This window comes from Barbatula barbatula, assembly GCF_947034865.1.
Source record: "Barbatula barbatula genome assembly, chromosome: 17".
NCBI lineage: Eukaryota > Metazoa > Chordata > Actinopteri > Cypriniformes > Nemacheilidae > Barbatula > Barbatula barbatula.
In genome coordinates this window covers 3,571,402-3,591,735 of record NC_136780.1, presented here as the reverse complement: position 1 = coordinate 3,591,735, position 20,334 = coordinate 3,571,402, and the positions used below count along the sequence as shown (strand labels likewise).

Below are 20,334 nucleotides of genomic sequence, written 5' to 3'. Positions count from 1 at the left end.
AATGTTGCGTTCTTCGATTAAGATTGTAGCAGGGATTCCTCAATAACTTATTTTTCCCAATGTTGCCATTTATGAAATTCTATGAAACACTTTAAGCTATAAAATATGTTGTTTTTCCACAATATTGGCATATATTCCCTTATATATAAGGCACTTCTCATTGACATTTCTGATGCTTATAGTCTAAATGAGAGATTTAACAGCATGGTAACCAATTTAGTTGCAAGAGAAAACATTTGTGTGGGTCTAATGCAATTCATGTCACCACTGTATTTTCTATGTATCTCTCGCAGAAGATGGCGTTTTATCAAATGTACATACTGTTTTCTGTGTCATAGTGGTACCACATGAACTCAGGTTTTGAATTTAATTGAATTGTTAGGGTGTTTCTTGTCAGAAGTAAAGGTTTGCATTTTTGTGAACTCCTTTTATAAATGTGGTTGATATACTCTGTAAATGAATGCTTTATGAGAAACATACTTGTTGATGTCTTTATAAAAAATGAAAGTGTGAAATATTATAATGTGACACATTCTTCTCATGCTTCTTATAGTATGTTCACATGACTGATTTTTATACAACTACAGTTTTTGCTTCCACCTGATGTCAATACCTTAGTGGTTTGCCTTTGAATTCAGTGCTGGAATAAAGAGATATGAGAAAACAAGGAATGCTAAACATTAAAACGTGATTTATTTTTTGGATGCTGAAAATCCGTGTAAAGAAAGCAGTCGCAAGAGCTGGTGTAATCCAGATTAACTTTCCATTCCTGGCATTTTTGTCTAGATTTGTAACTAGACATTCAGAATTACAGCAGTAGGTATGTTAATGAAAACGTTTTTATTATTAATACATTATCATTTGTGTTTTTATGTCAGAAAGAAATGTCTTAATTTCTCTTAAGTGAACCTCTGAATTCGTGTTTGTTGTATTGAGGCTGTTTGTACAGTATGCAGAGTGAATGAGAGTACAGATCTGAACAGGGCTCATTGTTCTTGAAGTCAGTCATCTCACATGATTCGGTTGCTGTAAAAGTCACTTATAAAAGTTCTGACAAACCTTTTCCCAGCTTTAAACTCTTGCAATATGTTGTCATTAAACAACATTCTTCATGTGTTTTTTTAAAACCAACACGTTAACATATAACTCACAACACGATTCTTCATTGATCAGATGATAACTCCATTGTCATAAATACAGCATATGTGTGTGTGGTTTTACGGGTTTGGGAGTGGCTATTCATTCAGAGATGTTGGGCTTTGCCATATAAAGAGTGAAGCCCCTGTGGAAGACATTGCAGAATTCTTTTAAGGCGCCAAGAATAAGGTGGAAAAATGAAGCTGCTTTCAAGACTTTTGCTATTGTCCTGCTTTTCCGTGACCCTAACAAGTAAGTAAACATGCATGTTTATGTCTAAACCCTAAATGCATATTATATTACATGTATTTGTCATTGTGGCTTATATTGACATTCAACGTAGTGTTCTGTTGAAAAGAATAATAGCAGGATGACCATAAAGTTTGTCTGATTTATATTGATAATATTTATCAGTGTAGACCATTGAATTTACCGCATTAAAAATGTAGTATGAACCAAAGTCGTTTAAATAAGATACAATTGCAGAAAGCTGTTCCGCGTGGGACAGCCTATGAGTTTAAAACACTCTTGTGTTACATTTAAGGCCTACAGGCAGATTTAATGGTTCACCGCAATGTCTATTCATCTGTAGACAATATGCAGATCAGAAATTTTCTGCTTAGAATAATCCATCAAAAGGTTAATATGTTTTTAAAGAATGGATGTATCACATGAATCATAAATATTACTCTAAAAAAGTCCCCTTTTATCATCTTCAATAGCCAGCATATTGACTTTACAAGTTATCTCATCAAAATATTTTAAACTGATTTAAAATATATTGTTGCATTTCATTTTTCAGGTTGAAATGAGTAAAATTATTTAAACGTGTCAACATGATTTAAAGAGCACATAAACATTGCTCTGTTTTAGCGTATTAATAACCCAATTAATACCCATAATCCAAGATTTGACTTATGTCTTATGATGCGAAAATTCTAGCACTGCGTTCTATTTTTTACTATGCCTGTGCACTTCAAAAAGTAAACCCCTCCCTTGCAGAGTAATGCCAGAAGTATGGTCACATGTGCAGCTAAGCATCACATGCATAGGATTTGGGGTAACACTGCAGAAAATCTTTATCCGGACAAACTCTCTGGCCTCTATCTTCCTACACCAATTGAACAATTGTAGGTCCTTTGGGGGAGAATTAAGGGCTCACATTATTTTAAATATTGATATTGTTTCTCGTTGGATAAGGACATGTTGACAGGACCAACACGAATTCCAGATTCAACCCATATCAGATATGGAATACAAAACTGTTTACTGTGTGGAAATCCGGAGATCCACGATACAAAACCAGCTGGACGGGTAAGAGAGACAAAATAAAGTAATTTCTGCTCTGAGGCTGTTGTTTATTGTTGTTTTAATTCCATCTTGTTAAACTTATGTCTGCAGGTGGAGAACTGAAGTTTGATGTGAGTAATGATGCACCCACCTTGACTGGTGCCAAAATCACCTTTGCAATTGACATCGTGTTCCCTCACAACCAAAAAGTCCTGCTTGACGGACGAGTGGTTTGGGCTGAGAACGGCACAATAAATGGTATGTTTCTGCCATCTATAAACTTTTCACAAATGTTAATGAAATGTAAATAATAAACTTCGAAACATTATGGTTTAGCTCAACTTGTCGCCAAGGTCTTGAGTCGGATTCCTAGTGAATGCTTTGTATAAAATGTACATATTTTGACCGGCTAAAAAACTGCACGGTTTTCTGATAATCGATCTAGGCACGCACTTCCGTGAGGGTGAACCTGTCTATCCTGAAGGGAATTTTGTGGATGCGTTCCCTCACGCTCCTCTACACAATCTCAGGGATAAGAAACCTCCCTACGTCTTTGTGTGGAAAACCTGGGGTAGGAAGAAGCACTACATTTACAGGTAGACTTCATGTTACCTGGTGTTTTCACACCTGACTATTGTTTATTGTGTCTCACAGGGAAGTACTGGCAGGTGAGCGACGGCCCTTCCTCATCACTGACTATCGGCACAGATGATGTTCCTCTTGGCTCTTATAAGATGGATGTTGTCATCTATCACTACAGGAAGAGAGATAAATTTATTCCTATCGGATATGCCTCCACACAGTTTAGTATCACAGGTGAGCATAATGCAAGCATCATGTCTGCATGACAAGTGTCAACACTGATCTGTCTTTACAAGATTTCCCTTTTAGATAGTGATATGAATATCGCTGTCTGTCCTTAATGACCTAAAACAAATTTTATGTTTGTCTGTACATTTTGGGAAAAAAAATGTATACCATTTCTTTAAAAGACTGAGATATGAATACAAAAAATATAATTAGGTAAACCATCAAGTAAATTATTTTAATTTCACTGTTTAAAGATAATTATCACATTGAAAATATGTAAAATATATATATATACAGCCAGGAAAATTATTTTCAGTTGAATTTACAATTTATAGATATGGAAAAATGATATTTTTTGTTTCTTTCTGTGAACTACTAATATTTCTCCCAAATTTTAAGAACAAATATTGTTCCCATTTGCAATTATTTGCAGAACTGCAGAAACAGGTAAAAATAACAGGAAAGATGCTCTGTATTTTGCTTTTTATGTCACTCCTGAGTTTTCATTTTGTTAAAATTCAACAGACACTGGACTGAAATGGCCACAATACATCTAGAAATGATAATTAAATGACAATATGGAAGGGTCTCTTAATTTTTCCATGGTTGAAGGTTTTTGTCATTTGTGTGTTTGCTAAATGTTGAATGTACATTTGAATTATAAGATCCAAACTTTGTGTTTCTAGATCAGATTCCCTTCTCTGTGACCCTGACGCAAGTGAATGACAAAGATGAAAAAGACCAGAGATTTATCCAGAATAGAGCTGTGGCCTTCAGCATCACCCTTCACGACCCCAGCCAATACCTGAGCCAATCAGATGTCACATTTAACTGGGACTTTGGAGACCGCAGCGGGACTGTAATCTCCAGAGAACTCACCATCACGCACACTTACGTTACATCTGGTACCTTCAGGCCCCGAATTGTCATTCAAGCAGCCATACCGGATCCATCCTGTGCACCAAAGCAGCCCACTGAAGCCAACCCTACCGCCAGTGTTGATATGCCTGAAACATGGACAACCGGTGGGTGAATTGCATGTTGTTAGTTTCTGTATATAAACTTTCTTTAAGTAAAGAATAAATTCAGTATATATTTATATATTTACTTTAAAAGCGTCAGTCACCGAGAAGATGTTGGAAGAAGACTCAGTTGAAGATCAGGCACGAGTAGTAATAAAGCGGCAGGCAGCAAACACAGATGGCTGTGTGATTTACCGCTACGGGTCTTTCTCAACTGAGATCGTAATAATCGGTCAGATTTCTTTCATATTTTACGACATGTATTAGAGTTTCTCTTTGATAAATGATGTATGTTAACATCCTCAGAGGGCATCGAGAGTGTGCAGATTGTTCAGGTGGCTGTAGCGGATGGTTTTTTGCTGGCGGAGACGGAACGAAATATTGTTGATTTCACTGTTACCTGCCAAGGAAGGTGAGAAAGCATTCGACCTGCATTTTTACAAGGTGTGATAAAAAAACGTCATCTTACGAGAGTCCAAAGGGGTCCGTTTATTCCAGGAGGGACTTTAATGCAATACAAAGTTTCATTCTTAAACGTGTTGTTGAAACCACAAGATTGAGCAGATCACATGACCTCTTTCTGTTCAGCCCCCCCACTGAAGTGTGCACTGTGGTGTCAGATGCAGACTGTCATGTGCCATTTATGACCATCTGCAATGCCGTGAGCCCCTCCGCAGACTGCCAGCTCATCCTCAGACACTCTTTCAATGACTCTGGGATCTTCTGTATCAATGTATCTATGACCAATGATGACAGTCTGGCTGTCGCAAATGCCAGGGTCAATATTAACATAGGTATGTTCGCTTTAAAGTGTGCATTTGTGTATGCTATTCAATATAAACCATTACTAGTTTATGATAGGAGGAGGATGCATCTTATTGTGTTGCTAAATCATCATAAATCAATGACTCAATTGTTGTTATATTCAGCAGGTTCCAGGTTTACATCTGCAGGCATGATTGCTGTCATGTTGGGAATCTTGACTATCGCATCAGTGATTGGCTCTGTGGCCTTTGCATACAAGTATGTGTATTTAAAGGGATTTAGTTGATGCACACGGGTATGACCCTTAAATTATTCAGCCTGTTCCTTTGGGTTTTTTATGGATTTAGTAAGCAAGCAAAGCAGTGTGAACATTAACTGGCCTCTGTTTTTTCACTATTCTAGGCGTCTAAAAGGGTATCAAAAGCTGATCGAAGCCCCAGCTGCGTGCCAGTCTAACAGTGCCAGATGAGTTCTGTGCCAGCCCTGTTCTGGGGCCTATTGAATCAGCAGACACCGGGTGTGAAATGTATTTCAAAAATAGTGTTACCTTAGATTGATTTAAGATTTAAACAAATGTTACATGAGTATTATTTTATACGTATTGGTTATGCAGTCGGATGCATTTAATACTTTTGTAATACTGTTAATACTTTTCTTACTCTTGAAGCCATTACTGGATTTTGTATTTTTATACAAATTTGATCGTAAAATCTAGAAGGACTTGCCTTAAATCTTACACTTCTTAAAGCTAAGAAAAACCATGCTGGATTAACAGGATTGCACTGTCAACCATTGACACAACATCTCTGAAGCGCCAGCCTTTCATTTTTTATTGCAGTTGAATAAAATATGACAAAAAATATGATACTGTCTTTCATTTAGTCACATATTCTTGTCAGAAAGACTCCTGTAATTGCATTATGAATACATTTCCGATAGTTAAGTTAAGTTTTCTATAACGAAGTGTTTAAAAATGACTTGTTTTAATTCATTCATTGAAATATAATTGACTGTTATTCCTGCTGTAACTCACATACACCTCTCCAGAAACCAAGACTGGCTTTAATACCGTAGGCTGTGTGACCACTAATCTACTTTTCCTTCATCCCAACTCTTTAAACCTGTCAAAGGTCATGAAGTGCACTCTTAACATTGTTTATTAAGCAGATTACCAGAATTCCTTTAAGCAAAAACCTAACGTCGAACTCACTATTCACCTCAAGGAAAAAAAATCAGCACACAAAGGTTTTTAACATCACCTTCATTTTATTCAGTCAGAATCCCAAATTTGGCAAGCAAATTCCTCAAATAAAAATCATACTGGCCATGATAACACATCAACTGATCAATAATTTGTCTCTAACATTTAAGAGTAGACTTTACACTTAATACCTTATGTATATTGTGTGTAAATTAACGGTCTACTGTGTTCAGTTTCAGACATTTACTCAACATTTTAATATTCCTCACCTTCCTCCTCTCCTTCGCCCTCAATAGAATCAACACCAACCTCCTCATAATCTTTCTCCAGGGCAGCCATGTCCTCTCTAGCCTCTGAGAACTCTCCCTCCTCCATACCTTCACCCACATACCAGTGCACAAAGGCACGCTTAGCATACATCAGATCAAACTTATGATCGAGACGGGCCCAGGCCTCAGCGATAGCTGTGGTGTTGCTCAGCATGCACACGGCCCTCTGAACCTTGGCCAGGTCACCACCCGGTACAACAGTGGGGGGCTGGTAGTTGATACCAACTTTAAAACCAGTGGGGCACCAGTCCACAAACTGGATGGTTCGCTTGGTCTTGATGGTGGCAATTGCAGCGTTCACATCTTTGGGCACCACATCACCACGGTACAGCAGACAGCAAGCCATGTACTTGCCGTGACGTGGGTCACATTTCACCATCTGATTGGCTGGCTCGAAGCAAGCGTTGGTGATTTCAGCCACAGAGAGCTGCTCATGGTAAGCCTTCTCTGCTGAGATCACTGGGGCATATGTAGCCAATGGGAAGTGGATACGAGGGTAGGGCACCAAGTTGGTCTGGAATTCAGTAAGATCGACATTGAGGGCACCATCAAACCTGAGAGAGGCTGTGATGGAGGAGACAATCTGACTGATCAACCTGTTGAGGTTTGTGTAAGTAGGCCGCTCGATGTCGAGGTTTCTACGGCAGATATCGTAAATGGCCTCATTGTCTACCATGAAGGCACAGTCAGAGTGCTCCAGGGTGGTGTGGGTGGTCAGAATGGAGTTGTAGGGCTCTACCACAGCAGTAGAGACTTGGGGGGCGGGGTAGATGGAGAACTCGAGCTTGGACTTCTTGCCATAGTCAACAGACAGACGCTCCATCAGCAGAGAGGTGAAGCCGGAACCGGTTCCACCACCAAAGCTGTGGAAGACCAAGAAACCCTGGAGGCCTGTGCACTGGTCAGCCTGCAAAAGAAAACATTTTGCTCAGTTTCTTAAAATATATATAAATTCTTATAAAATATAAATTAAATCTATATTAAAAATTATATAAAAGTATTTAAATTTTATGTGGGTACAACTGTACCGTTACCTACCAGTTTGCGAATCCTGTCCAGCACCAGATCAATGATTTCTTTACCGATGGTGTAGTGACCACGAGCGTAGTTGTTAGCAGCATCTTCCTTTCCTGTGATGAGCTGCTCGGGGTGGAACAGCTGTCGGTAAGTTCCAGTACGTACCTCATCTGGATGAACGGATCATAAAAAACATTTAAGAAACTGATAGAACTTTTTAAATTATATTTGAAATAAAACTAAATGCAGTGCTCTTACCAATGACAGTGGGCTCCAGGTCTACAAACACAGCCCTGGGGACGTGCTTCCCTGCTCCAGTCTCGCTGAAGAAGGTGTTGAAGGAATCATCACCTCCACCAATGGTCTTGTCACTGGGCATCTGCCCGTCCGGCTGAATGCCGTGCTCAAGACAATAGAGCTCCCAACACGCATTGCCAATCTGGACACCAGCCTGACCAACGTGGATGGAGATGCACTCACGCTGTGAAAAGAAAAGGTAAAACCGTGAAATCGGTTTTCAAGATGCTCACAAAGACATCTGCTTCTTTTGTACCATCGCTCTATTGACATCCGCATGCATTTGGGCACAACAGTAGACATCTTTCTGAGATTCCCTTGAATCACAAATGTGCTGTAAATGTCTTAAGACTCATTTTTAAATGAAGAATGCAATGTAATCAACTGTTTCACACAACCATAAGCTATATTTATTTACTTTAAGGTTAAGCATATAAGAGGGCAAGTCCTTGTAGGTCACCAAATAGGAAGAACAAAGGAGCCAGTTCTCTTTATTCAAGGGAGACAGCAGAACAGAGCAAATTCCTCACCTATACCGTACCAGCTTGCCAGATCGTGTCTTAATAAACATTATAGGAGAACAATACACATTTAAACAGAATTCATCCTCTACTTCATTCTTCCCCCATTTATACATTTCTTCTCATTTATTTTCCATCTCATCCACAGCATTATGTCAAATATCATTTTTGGAATATAATATGTATGAGATAAACAACACAATTTGAAAATGAATGATGCAGAATTAAATGTAAATTGCAATGGAGACAATGACAGCTGTAAATCTGAACAGGAATAGAAAAGCAGTCATTTGCTGCAGGCCAGACATGAGCTTCTGCAGACAGCTGCAGTCCCCACCCAGTTTACTCCAACTGCGCATGGGAGGAGGGGAGGATGCAAATCTCAAGAAAATTGTCGCTCAGTCTCCGGTAAAGGATTCATTTTGCAATATATTTGTGCAAATTCCTTAACATTACGTTATGTCAAAATCATTCATAATACAACGCGGTGATTTCTAACTAAGTTGGAAATGCAAACGATAAAATAGCGCAGAACACATAAGTCATTCGCAATACACGCTGTTTTCTTTTTGCATTTAGTTCGTATGACAATAAAACAAATCATTACATGTTTTTACATATACATTTTTACATACATGTCATTGCATTATGTGAGATACGACATACCAGTGTGAGTGTCGGAGATGCGCGTCATTAAACAGGTGTACGTACTAAATTAAAGTTAAATGTGAAATATATCCCTATTAAACAATTTCTGCACACATAAAAGCTGCATATGCATGGGAAAAACGATGCTTATTTTAAACACAACATTATAACCGATAATAACGCCTACGCGTAAATGTCAATTTTATTCCCATAGCGCCGTTATGAATAAATGGGTAGATGTGCGTGATCTGGTACGCATTTGCAAATGCTTTTTTTGCAAACTAAACCCCGTGTGACCACAAACATTTTAACGCGACATTTTGTGCCATATATTTTAATATTCAAAATTAGAAATCTTTGCACGGCGTCACGATGCGGCAAAGTCGCGCGCCTCTCCTCCATTTTACGTATAGGTCGCGCGCTGAATGACAATTAAAAAAACCCTTGAGCCGCTTTGAAAATCAGAACAAGAGGATTTAACCATATGCACATTTACAGTCGAAAATAACTGCTCGATGTTATTGTAACATCTTTCAAATGTCTAAAGACGAAAAAGCATACTCACCATTTTTCTGGAGGGGACGAGGCTTGTATCAAGTGGCAGGGAATTTCTTTATTGTTGAGATTACTGAGAGTATTCAAGATTGAGGCTGAGGGGGAGGAGCCAGTGACTGGAGAAAGATCATGACGTCAGAATGAGGAAGGGATCAAATGGAGATTAAAAAGACACTGCCAGCCGGTGCTGACCGATCTGTAAATCAGGGAGATGCCCACAAAAAATTGCTTTAGTGTTCGGTGCGTTTGTTATTCATGTCTTTCATATTGGGAAAGGGAAAGACTCAAAAAAATTACTTATGATCACACGTGCATGTCAGTCATACAGCAGGAGATGAAGTCGGTGTGCTGTCATTTATGTGTGTCTAGTGTGTCATGGTTTTGGCATTCAGTGGGAAATTTCAGAAATGCAGAAAGATCCTTTCCCATGCATGACAAAGATAACAGATTATTTCAGATTTTGAAAGTATGTTTAGGTTTTAGGTTTAAGAGGAGATAGGAAACGAGAAACAACAGCAATGACAACGACGAATCACATTATTCATGTTTACGGTTAAAGGCACAATGCGAAAAGCAATTTTGCACCAAACAGAAGCCTTGAAAATGAATTTGTCAGGACAAAATAGTTTAGCAAAGTAACGGCATATAAAATGATACAATAATTTTTGTAGATTCTACCAAATAAACGATGTAAAATAGCTGAATGTAAATGCAGTCCCACTGTAGATGCCATCAATCGATTAGGCTCAGTTTTTCATGGTACCACGGCCCACACACTGCACTGTTTGCAGTCTCTCCTCCTTCTCTGTCCTAGATTTTGTTGGAATGATATTAGGCCGATGTCACGTGAACAGAACTCTCTCTCTCTCTCTCTCTCTCTCTCTCTCTCTTATTAAAAGCGGATGTCACGTGAACAGAACCCTATCCTGAAGAGTGTGAGTGGCTGGACCACTGCAGGGAATTCTCACAGCTGCTACTATGTATGAGAATAGGATGGGTGGGACAGAGCTGTGTGCAGTTGCCATTGGGGAGCAAACGTTGAACAGAAATGCAGGACCTTAGCTTTTGGGCTAAATAGAGTCGTAAGCGAATACAGTCTTGCTCCACAGAAAGAGTGCCGTTGGGTAAATAAAACAGCGTTTCAGTTGCATCCAATTTCTATACATGTAACTTGTGTTTCCTTGTCTCTCCCTTTATTAGTAATACATATTGTAATAACTACTCTTTGGAACCCTCAAAGGAGCGAAGGTGAACCGGAAGGTCAATTTTCAAGATCATCTTTTTCTTCCTTTAATTTGTAATAAATTACGTACATTGTCATGTGCACAGTTATGTCATATTATTTCATCTTGTCCCACAGCTGGTGTTTTTAAGGCCTGACTTATTGGCAATATTGGATTTTTAGTCCTTGACTTAATGAGTTGTGCACTGCAGTAAATAGAATCCGAGACCATGCTTATAAAGCAACAGAAATGCTGCCTATCTCAGAATGCCTGATCGACATTAAGGTTGCAACATAAGAGGGCCAAATGTACAAGGGCATTATTGCCAGCTTCTTATATTTAGCAAAACAATTTATGTAAACAATTATGATTTTTTCTTAAAATAAGAAAATGAAATGCATATTAAAATCAAATGGAAATGAAGAATGAGTTACAGTCCATGGAAGGACAGAAATATTATTTACAACAAGAAGTTCTGTGCGACCTGCAGTCTTATTGTTTTCACTCCTGTTGTTATCAACAACACGAATGACCGTAAAAAACGAATGAAAAAAATGAGGTAAAAGAAGATAGTAAATGGGAAGAGAGAATTGGAAGGACAGTGAGGATGGTACAGTGGTATTTCCCAAGCTGTGACAAATCAGTTGATCTATTAATTGTAAAATAGCCAGTAAATACCAAATTTAGTAAAGTATTTTGGAAGTGTGATAGTCTTTTGTTTTAGAAAGAATCTGTGTTTTAAAAGGTAATCAGTAAAGATTTTGATATGTTATATTGTTTGTTATAATCCTGCAAAACCGCACCAAATAGCTTTCTAAAATATTTATTCTATACGTAAACATATCTCATACTATTTGTGCTTGCTTGTAATTTAAAATGTATGCGGACAGAAACAAACCAAGTAACCATGGCGGAGTACAAACATACATTCCCGAGTCAGAATCATCTTTCAAAGGCTACATCATGGTCGTGTGACTCAGAGAATAAAATAATATTTCATGTTATACACAGGTCATGTATATATATAAAGCAAAAAAAACTCAACAAGAATCTAGTGTTTAAATCTGACATTCTGACACACTACACTAATACACATGTATATTTACGTACTGATAAATGTGAATAATAATAATAATATAAAACAAAAAGATCACAATGATTTTAGAGAAGCATGTAGCCTTACAGTGATGATATCACATATTATATCAATGTTAAATGTTATATATGTCCTAAATAGCCATATGTACTTCTCCCTAAAAACGACCTGAATCACACCTATGTTGACAATAATATATCTTGATGAGATATGCTGGATGACCGAATGGGCCGACAGATGGAGGAGAGGGTGTTAAAAAGAAGGTCCTCCCCTTATTGCTGGGGCAGCTGCATCCTCCTCCTGAGTTCTGCTATTCATGCTGGGTCACGTGATCTATAATGGCAGTAAATGTGGGTCTGCGTATTATCTCCAGGATGCTGGTTAGTATCCAACCAACTCCATTATTCATCGCCTAGCAACGGATGGAGAAGGGGGTTTGGTGTCTGTTAGTCCCTGGTCTATGTACCGCCACATCGATGCTGGGCCATTCACCCCATAGGCCTACATTTATGACTTAACATTAATTTGCATTGTATTGCTTCATAAGGAAAAAAATATGCTGTCATGTATTGTTATCTACTTATTATAGTGAGTTTTAGCACAAATTTCAAATACTAAAAAAGAACCTCATTAACCTCAGGCTCAACTCCAGGAGGGCCAGAAGGTATCAAAGAGAACAGATGGAGAATGGGATGATCAAGATACACAAAGATGCAGGTGAATAACCCGTAGTGCTTTTTTATCTTCGACGTACCTATCCAATAGTTTGGAAAATTGTATTATGATATCAATTCATTTTGATGGCAGGATAAATGAAAACAATAGATGCTGATGTTAGCAAAGTTACAGCTCTTTCTGTCAGATGTTAAAATAACATTAATGTAGTAGCTGGTGTTGAACCAAATGTATGATTCAAACATCTTGAATGAAAATGCCTGCAAAACGTAATTCGGTGTATCTGTGTTACTGGGTGAGGTTTGGGGAGGTGGCTAACCCACCCCGATCTTCCTTACAGCCAATAAAAATGCTCCCGGTTTTCCGTACTGGGCTGATTTGACCAATAAAATGTGGGAAGCGCAGTCGCCAGGGCAACGCGCATATATAAGTGAGATCAGACCGTTATATCGTTATTCTTCTTACATCGACCCCTCGTTGTCGAACAGTAAGATCTCACCGCGAAGACATTTCTCTCACCCGGCCAAGATACATTACCAGTAACAATGGTAAGTTATAATGGTCTAAATGTTGCTTATTTATACAGATAAACCGTTTTTATCCGTCCATTAAGTGTGCTATAATTCATTGTCGCTTCGGGTGGTAGAAATATATTGGGATAAATATATTTAGACACTTTATATATTCATCATTTTTAAATGAGTAAATTACTCGAATGGGACTGGGAATGGGAATCATCTCGTGCCATGCCACTGCAACCCCGATGTGATTCATGGCGTATACAATTGCACACATCTAAACTAAACAATCATTCATTCAGTAAATATGTAAGTAAATAATTGTAGTTATTCATAATAATTAACCCAAGAAGGTTTTAGGGATGACGAGGAGCGAGACAACAAAAGGACCGCATAAATATCTGGGTGTAACCGTGTCATATGGAATCATTGGAAAAAATTAGATCCAGCGCCTCCCACAGTATGTGGTCGTTATTTTCGTCTGTGGTCAATTCGGTTTTATAATGTCTAATTCATTTAAAATCGAGGGAAGGTTAAATATCTAGAGGTCGTATCGCATTTCAGGGCTGTGGGCGACGCTGTTAAATATTCATGGTTCATGCATATGATGGACAATAACAGTAAACCAGCTTCAGTGGGTCAGTTGGGGGTGTTATGTGATCACTTCATCTGACACAATATCTCATCGCACTAACGCAAAATAAAATGGAACAAGGCACATTGAATGTTTAAAGGGAGGTTTATTTACACTGTGCATCTTTTCTCCACAGCGTGAGTGCATCTCTATCCACGTTGGTCAGGCTGGTGTCCAGATCGGCAATGCATGCTGGGAGCTCTATTGTCTTGAGCATGGCATTCAGCCGGACGGGCAGATGCCCAGTGACAAGACCATTGGTGGAGGTGATGATTCTTACAACACATTCTTCAGCGAGACCGGAGCAGGGAAGCACGTCCCCAGGGCTGTGTTTGTAGACTTGGAGCCCACTGTCATTGGTAAGAGGAGGGCACTTCATTTTCTTTAATGTCTATCACTCAAGTCAGTTTTTTTAACAATTATGTATGATCCGTGTGTACAGATGAGGTTCGCTCTGGAACTTACCGACAGCTGTTCCACCCCGAGCAGCTCATCACAGGAAAGGAAGATGCTGCTAACAACTACGCTCGTGGTCACTACACCATCGGTAAAGAAATCATTGATCTGGTGCTGGACAGGATTCGCAAACTGGTAGGTAACGGTACAGTAGTACCCACATACAATACATTTTTTCATAATAAATACTTTTATATAATTTTGAATATAGGTTTAGCTTATATTTAATAAGAATCTATATATATTTTGAGTAACTGAAAAATATGTTTTCTTTTGCAGGCTGACCAGTGCACAGGCCTCCAGGGTTTCTTGGTCTTCCACAGCTTTGGTGGTGGAACCGGTTCCGGCTTCACCTCTCTGCTGATGGAGCGTCTGTCTGTTGACTATGGCAAAAAATCCAAGCTCGAGTTCTCCATCTACCCCGCCCCTCAAGTCTCTACTGCTGTGGTAGAGCCCTACAACTCCATTCTGACCACCCACACCACCCTGGAGCACTCTGACTGTGCCTTCATGGTAGACAATGAGGCCATTTACGATATCTGCCGTAGAAACCTCGACATCGAGCGTCCTTCTTACACAAACCTCAACAGGCTCATCGGACAAATTGTCTCCTCCATCACAGCCTCTCTCAGGTTTGATGGTGCCCTAAATGTCGATCTTACTGAATTCCAGACCAACTTGGTGCCCTACCCTCGTATCCACTTCCCATTGGCTACATATGCCCCAGTGATCTCAGCAGAGAAGGCTTACCATGAGCAGCTCTCTGTGGCTGAAATCACCAACGCTTGCTTCGAGCCAGCCAATCAGATGGTGAAATGTGACCCACGTCACGGCAAGTACATGGCTTGCTGTCTGCTGTACCGTGGTGATGTGGTGCCCAAAGATGTGAACGCTGCAATTGCCACCATCAAGACCAAGCGCACCATCCAGTTTGTGGACTGGTGCCCCACTGGTTTTAAAGTTGGTATCAACTACCAGCCCCCCACTGTTGTACCGGGTGGTGACCTGGCCAAGGTTCAGAGGGCCGTGTGCATGCTGAGCAACACCACAGCTATCGCTGAGGCCTGGGCCCGTCTCGATCATAAGTTTGATCTGATGTATGCCAAGCGTGCCTTTGTGCACTGGTATGTGGGTGAAGGTATGGAGGAGGGAGAGTTCTCAGAGGCTAGAGAGGACATGGCTGCCCTGGAGAAAGATTATGAGGAGGTTGGTGTTGATTCTGTTGAGGGCGAAGGAGAGGAGGAGGGAGAGGAATATTAAAAAATAAAGTTTGAAATCATGATTTAAGGAGGTCAAGCAGTAAAACCCACAACAAATAATGGCATTGTTACATCTCTGAAAAATAAATCTCCTTTTCAAACAAACCAATTTGTGTCTTTTTTTAAATTGTTGAATATATGTATATGTATATATATATATATATATATATATATATATATTTATCTACACACACCCTCAAAACAATATATATATTCATAATTTCTATATTCTAGTTTATGTATACTTCATCTTACATTTTGCCTGTGTAAACAATGTTGTTTTAAACACCAGAGAAATTAAAGGTAAGATAAATATATTATAAACAAACCAATTGTTTTATAACATACGTCTTAAAAATAAAATGACATTTTTAGCTTTCTTATAGTAAATGACAACCATTTGTAATGAAAGCATTTAATAATGAAAGTTACAATGTAGACTGATGATGACTTCGCGTAAAACAGATAAGATCTCTACAGTGACATTTTCATTTGAACAATACAGTCTTTGTAAGCACGTGGTACATATATATATATATATATATATATATATATATATATATATATATATATATATATATATATATACATATAGGCTATATATGTATATATATATGCATAACTTTACATGCAAATGTTATGAATCAATGGTTATGTTTCCTTTTTCACAAGAAAAATAGAGGGGTGGCACATATCTTATTTATTTATGAAGATTAAAACCATTTCCAGGTCGTCACAGTGTTCTCATGCCAAATGTGTCAGTAATGACATCAATGCTTGTAAAAATAATTTTAATATTACTAAATTATATAAAGACTTGCTTAACAGGTACTGTACAATACATGTATTTAACAGACCTGTTAAAAAAGATTGCTAAATGCTTGTAATTGTTAAGTGCATCACACCCAACATTATAAACATTAAAGACAAAAAATATTTTTAATTGGCCAATATAGAACAACAAAAGAAAACCATTACCTTAATTTTTATATATTTTCATCATAGTTAAAATGTCATATGACTAACAACCGTTTTTACTCAGCTTCGTCCCTCCTCTTACAATCTTCACAAATGAGGTTATCGTTCAAAAGGCAGAATCTGCCAATGGGGAGGCGCAAAATCTCAAATGGACCAATAGGCACGCGACGGGAAGCAAAAGCGTCTCTTCACGCGCTCCGCCTAGTGACGACAGACTGGAACGGTACAAATACTCCCACCCCACATTTTTTGGGTACTTCTTTCTCTCACCAGACTCTTAAAAGTCAACCTGTGAGAGTATTCATTACAAAAAACCTATTTTATTTTCTTCCTTGAGCCAAAACTCCAATCTTGAAAATGGTAAGAAATTTGTTTCAGTTATTTATATAACGGAGCTTTTAAAAGTGATGTCATGAGCTGTCTTTAATAATATATTTTTTGTGGTATTTGTTTTTGAGCTGCTTTTTAAATTCAGTATTTTACCAACATTTAATCGCCATAAGTGATATTTTGTTTTATACTTTTTGACAAAAAACAACTTGATACAATTCTTTTCAATTGGCTAGACACTGTAACTCGTGACTCGATTTTTATCATTGTTTTCATAAATGACAACTTTTACGAGTTTTACCGGTTTAACATTTCAGGAAAACTAAAGAATATTTCTAATATTTAAAAAAATATATAGAGGAAGCTTGTGGAAAATATCCCGTTTTTTCCACAATAAAAAATATCGATAAAAACGCAAACGTCGAACGTGAAGAGGATGTGCGACTCTAGAAATATCCTCCTTTGTTCCACAACGATTATGCGAAGTCACTTCTCTATCGTGATGCGCAAGAAGTGAGACCGGTACCGGAAGTGAGTCAGGCGCACGTGGTCCGGTTTGGGTCGGGTCTGGTCGGGTTTTTCATTTACGTGACCGGTCTTAAGCCGAGAGATGTATTTTTTATCATTCAGGTTTGGATAATCGGTTGAACTTGAACTTTTCTTTGATGCACCCTACCCAGCCTCCTCGTTTTAAGACTTATGTCATCACTTTGTTCGGGCTGGTATTAATACTTTTCACAGTGTACCTTACAAAACATGTCAAAAACAAGTCTGGTTATATTTCCCCTTAACTTAAACCTGTAACAAGAAATGTATTTTTAGGAGTAATTGGGGATCTTATTGTAATGGCAGATAACATCATGTAACTCTGCCTGTGTGCTCCTGGTTTTACAATTCAATGCTTTAGTGAAACAAAACAATGGAAGAGAGGCCCCCCTTTGAAATAAGGTCTGATCTGTTTCATCAGCTGTTTGTGTGGTCGGGGTTTTTGCATCTACAGCGGTTTCTGATTTGCATCAAAGACATTTTTCTGTCCCGGCTTCCTTTAATACAAAAAGTGTTTTAAAAAAAGAATGTACATAATGACATTCACTTCAAAGAGCCTGTTGTTAGCTTTGTAGAGCTTAACGTTTGCACGGTAAACCATTTGTCATCATTGTGTAAAAATAAGTGTTGCGTAAATCTTTTCATCTCTTTCTAGTGCGAGTGCTTTTTTTATTTAAAGCCGTGCCCTTTTTTCTCCACAGCGTGAGTGTATCTCAGTCCACGTTGGTCAGGCTGGTGTCCAGATCGGCAATGCATGCTGGGAGCTCTATTGTCTTGAGCACGGCATTCAGCCGGATGGGCAGATGCCCAGTGACAAGACCATTGGTAGAGGTGATGATTCTTACAACACATTCTTCAGTGAGACCGGAGCAGGGAAGCACGTCCCCAGGGCTGTGTTTGTAGACTTGGAGCCCACTGTCATTGGTAAGAGGAGGGCACTTAATTTTCTTTAATATCTACCACTCAAGTCAGTTTTTTTAACAATTATGTATGATCCGTGTGTACAGATGAGGTTCGCTCTGGAACTTACCGACAGCTGTTCCACCCCGAGCAGCTCATCACAGGAAAGGAAGATGCAGCCAACAACTACGCTCGTGGTCACTACACCATCGGCAAAGAGCTCATTGATCTTGTTTTAGACAGGATTCGCAAATTGGTAGGTTTAAAAAAACACAAAAGATTATAAGCATTGAACATGCAATGGTGTGTAGGCGTGTTACATTTTTTTCTCCAAATATTGTCCTTCAGGCTGACCAGTGCACAGGCCTCCAGGGTTTCTTGGTCTTCCACAGCTTTGGTGGTGGAACCGGGTCTGGCTTCACCTCTCTGCTGATGGAGCGTCTGTCTGTTGACTATGGCAAGAAGTCCAAGCTCGAGTTCTCCATCTACCCCGCCCCTCAAGTCTCTACTGCTGTGGTAGAGCCCTACAACGCCATTCTGACCACCCACACCACCCTAGAGCACTCTGACTGTGCCTTCATGGTAGACAATGAGGCCATTTACGATATCTGCCGTAGAAACCTCGACATCGAGCGTCCTACTTACACAAACCTCAACAGGTTGATCAGTCAGATTGTCTCCTCCATCACAGCCTCTCTCAGGTTTGATGGTGCCCTCAATGTCGATCTTACTGAGTTCCAGACCAACTTGGTGCCCTACCCTCGTATCCACTTCCCCTTGGCTACATATGCCCCAGTGATCTCAGCAGAGAAGGCTTACCATGAGCAGCTCACTGTGGCTGAAATCACCAACGCTTGCTTCGAGCCAGCCAATCAGATGGTGAAATGTGACCCACGTCACGGCAAGTACATGGCTTGCTGTCTGCTGTACCGTGGTGATGTGGTGCCCAAAGATGTGAACGCTGCAATTGCCAATATTAAGACCAAGCGCACCATCCAGTTTGTGGACTGGTGCCCCACTGGTTTTAAAGTTGGTATCAACTACCAGCCCCCCACTGTTGTACCGGGTGGTGACCTGGCCAAGGTTCAGAGGGCCGTGTGCATGCTGAGCAACACCACAGCTATCGCTGAGGCCTGGGCCCGTCTCGATCATAAGTTTGATCTGATGTATGCCAAGCGTGCCTTTGTGCACTGGTATGTGGGTGAAGGTATGGAGGAGGGAGAGTTCTCAGAGGCTAGAGAGGACATGGCTGCACTGGAGAAAGATTATGAGGAGGTTGGCGCTGAAACTGTGGAAGGAGAGGATGAGGGGGAAGAATATTAGGGTTTCTTCTTATGTTTCTTAATGTTTCCTGTCTGTCAATTTTGTATGTCATTTACTCTCCTTTCAGTGCTGAACTCAACTAAAAGGTCAATTCCACTTCAATGCTAATAAATGAACCTTGTAAAGTGTCTTGTTGTCATTACTTTTGTTTTAAGAGAACTTTCACTATAATATGACTAAAAACCCAATGAATGGATTTAAGACCACAGACTACTCAAGCAAAATTTTGTCCAACTGTTCAATACTAGTTGCATGTAAATGAAACAATAATTTTGAGTGTGAATCATAATTTAATGCTTCTGACTTTAAATGGGACATGGAGTAAATATGCAACTGACCTCTAGTTTTAGGCATTTAATTAACATTTGTTATTCTCAAATTGTTTCTTGGCTCATACAGTACCTAGAACTATTATTTTATTTGCCCCATGTCACAGTTCAGTTTCGTCTGTTTTGAAGCGTTTCATGCAGAAGGCAGTGTTGCAGTGTAAACGTCTGATCTCATACAGTCTCTGGTGTAGGCTGTCTAATGCAAATAACATTACTTAAAACTATTGTTTAGCCAAACAGTTAATACCACTGTCTTGGCAAAAGGTTTATCCAAGTGAATGGGAAATGTACTTACCGTGTTCTAGGGAAGGAGAAATTAAGAGAGACCAGTTCACCACCCTAATCTAAAATTGGTCTTGGCATTCAGACCCTGTCAGGGGAGGATATGTCAAACTGGTGGACAGATGGTGGAGTTTAAATATATATTCTTTGTTCTCTCTTGTTTGACTCTCCTTGGATCTGAGAAGATACAACG

At 39.2% G+C, this 20,334-nt stretch overlaps 5 protein-coding genes across 10 annotated transcripts in view; 3 read left to right on the top strand and 2 right to left on the bottom strand.

Moving 5' to 3' along the window:
- fbxo25 (F-box protein 25) overlaps positions 1–20,334 on the bottom strand; it is a gene marked incomplete at its 5' end in the record, with an annotated part of 123,264 nt that overhangs the window by 51,993 nt on the left and 50,937 nt on the right. The window lies entirely within an intron of this gene.
- pmelb (premelanosome protein b) lies at positions 1,265–5,878 on the top strand. Its single transcript, XM_079478857.1, has 11 exons — positions 1,265–1,389; positions 2,338–2,451; positions 2,539–2,685; positions 2,873–2,998; positions 3,082–3,243; positions 3,924–4,262; positions 4,354–4,491; positions 4,566–4,671; positions 4,848–5,053; positions 5,189–5,282; positions 5,427–5,878. Exons 1-11 carry the CDS (start codon positions 1,335–1,337, stop codon positions 5,491–5,493), a joined length of 1,554 nt encoding a protein of 517 aa, XP_079334983.1. The 5' UTR covers positions 1,265–1,334; the 3' UTR covers positions 5,494–5,878.
- On the bottom strand, positions 6,276–10,479 carry LOC306906718 (tubulin alpha-1B chain). Its single transcript, XM_079478324.1, has 4 exons — positions 9,603–10,479; positions 7,830–8,052; positions 7,593–7,741; positions 6,276–7,461 (listed from the first exon to the last, which is right to left on the bottom strand). The coding sequence occupies exons 1-4, from the start codon at positions 9,603–9,605 to the stop codon at positions 6,481–6,483; spliced, it is 1,356 nt and encodes a 451-aa protein (XP_079334450.1). The 5' UTR covers positions 9,606–10,479; the 3' UTR covers positions 6,276–6,480.
- LOC306906910 (tubulin alpha-1A chain-like) lies at positions 12,997–15,551 on the top strand. Its single transcript, XM_079478642.1, has 4 exons — positions 12,997–13,134; positions 13,875–14,097; positions 14,181–14,329; positions 14,474–15,551. The coding sequence occupies exons 1-4, from the start codon at positions 13,132–13,134 to the stop codon at positions 15,452–15,454; spliced, it is 1,356 nt and encodes a 451-aa protein (XP_079334768.1). The 5' UTR covers positions 12,997–13,131; the 3' UTR covers positions 15,455–15,551.
- LOC306906310 (tubulin alpha-1C chain-like) lies at positions 16,638–19,778 on the top strand. Of its 5 annotated transcripts, XM_079477603.1 has the most exons (5): positions 17,286–17,391; positions 17,729–17,899; positions 18,009–18,231; positions 18,315–18,463; positions 18,556–19,658. In XM_079477603.1, exons 3-5 carry the CDS (start codon positions 18,111–18,113, stop codon positions 19,528–19,530), a joined length of 1,245 nt encoding a protein of 414 aa, XP_079333729.1. In that variant the 5' UTR covers positions 17,286–17,391; positions 17,729–17,899; positions 18,009–18,110; the 3' UTR covers positions 19,531–19,658. The 5 variants fall into 5 exon arrangements, with proteins under 5 accessions (XP_079333727.1, XP_079333728.1, XP_079333730.1 ...); XM_079477601.1 differs by lacking the exons at positions 17,286–17,391; positions 17,729–17,899 and adding an exon at positions 16,638–16,791; XM_079477602.1 differs by lacking the exon at positions 17,729–17,899 and having other exon boundaries at positions 17,185–17,391; positions 18,556–19,778.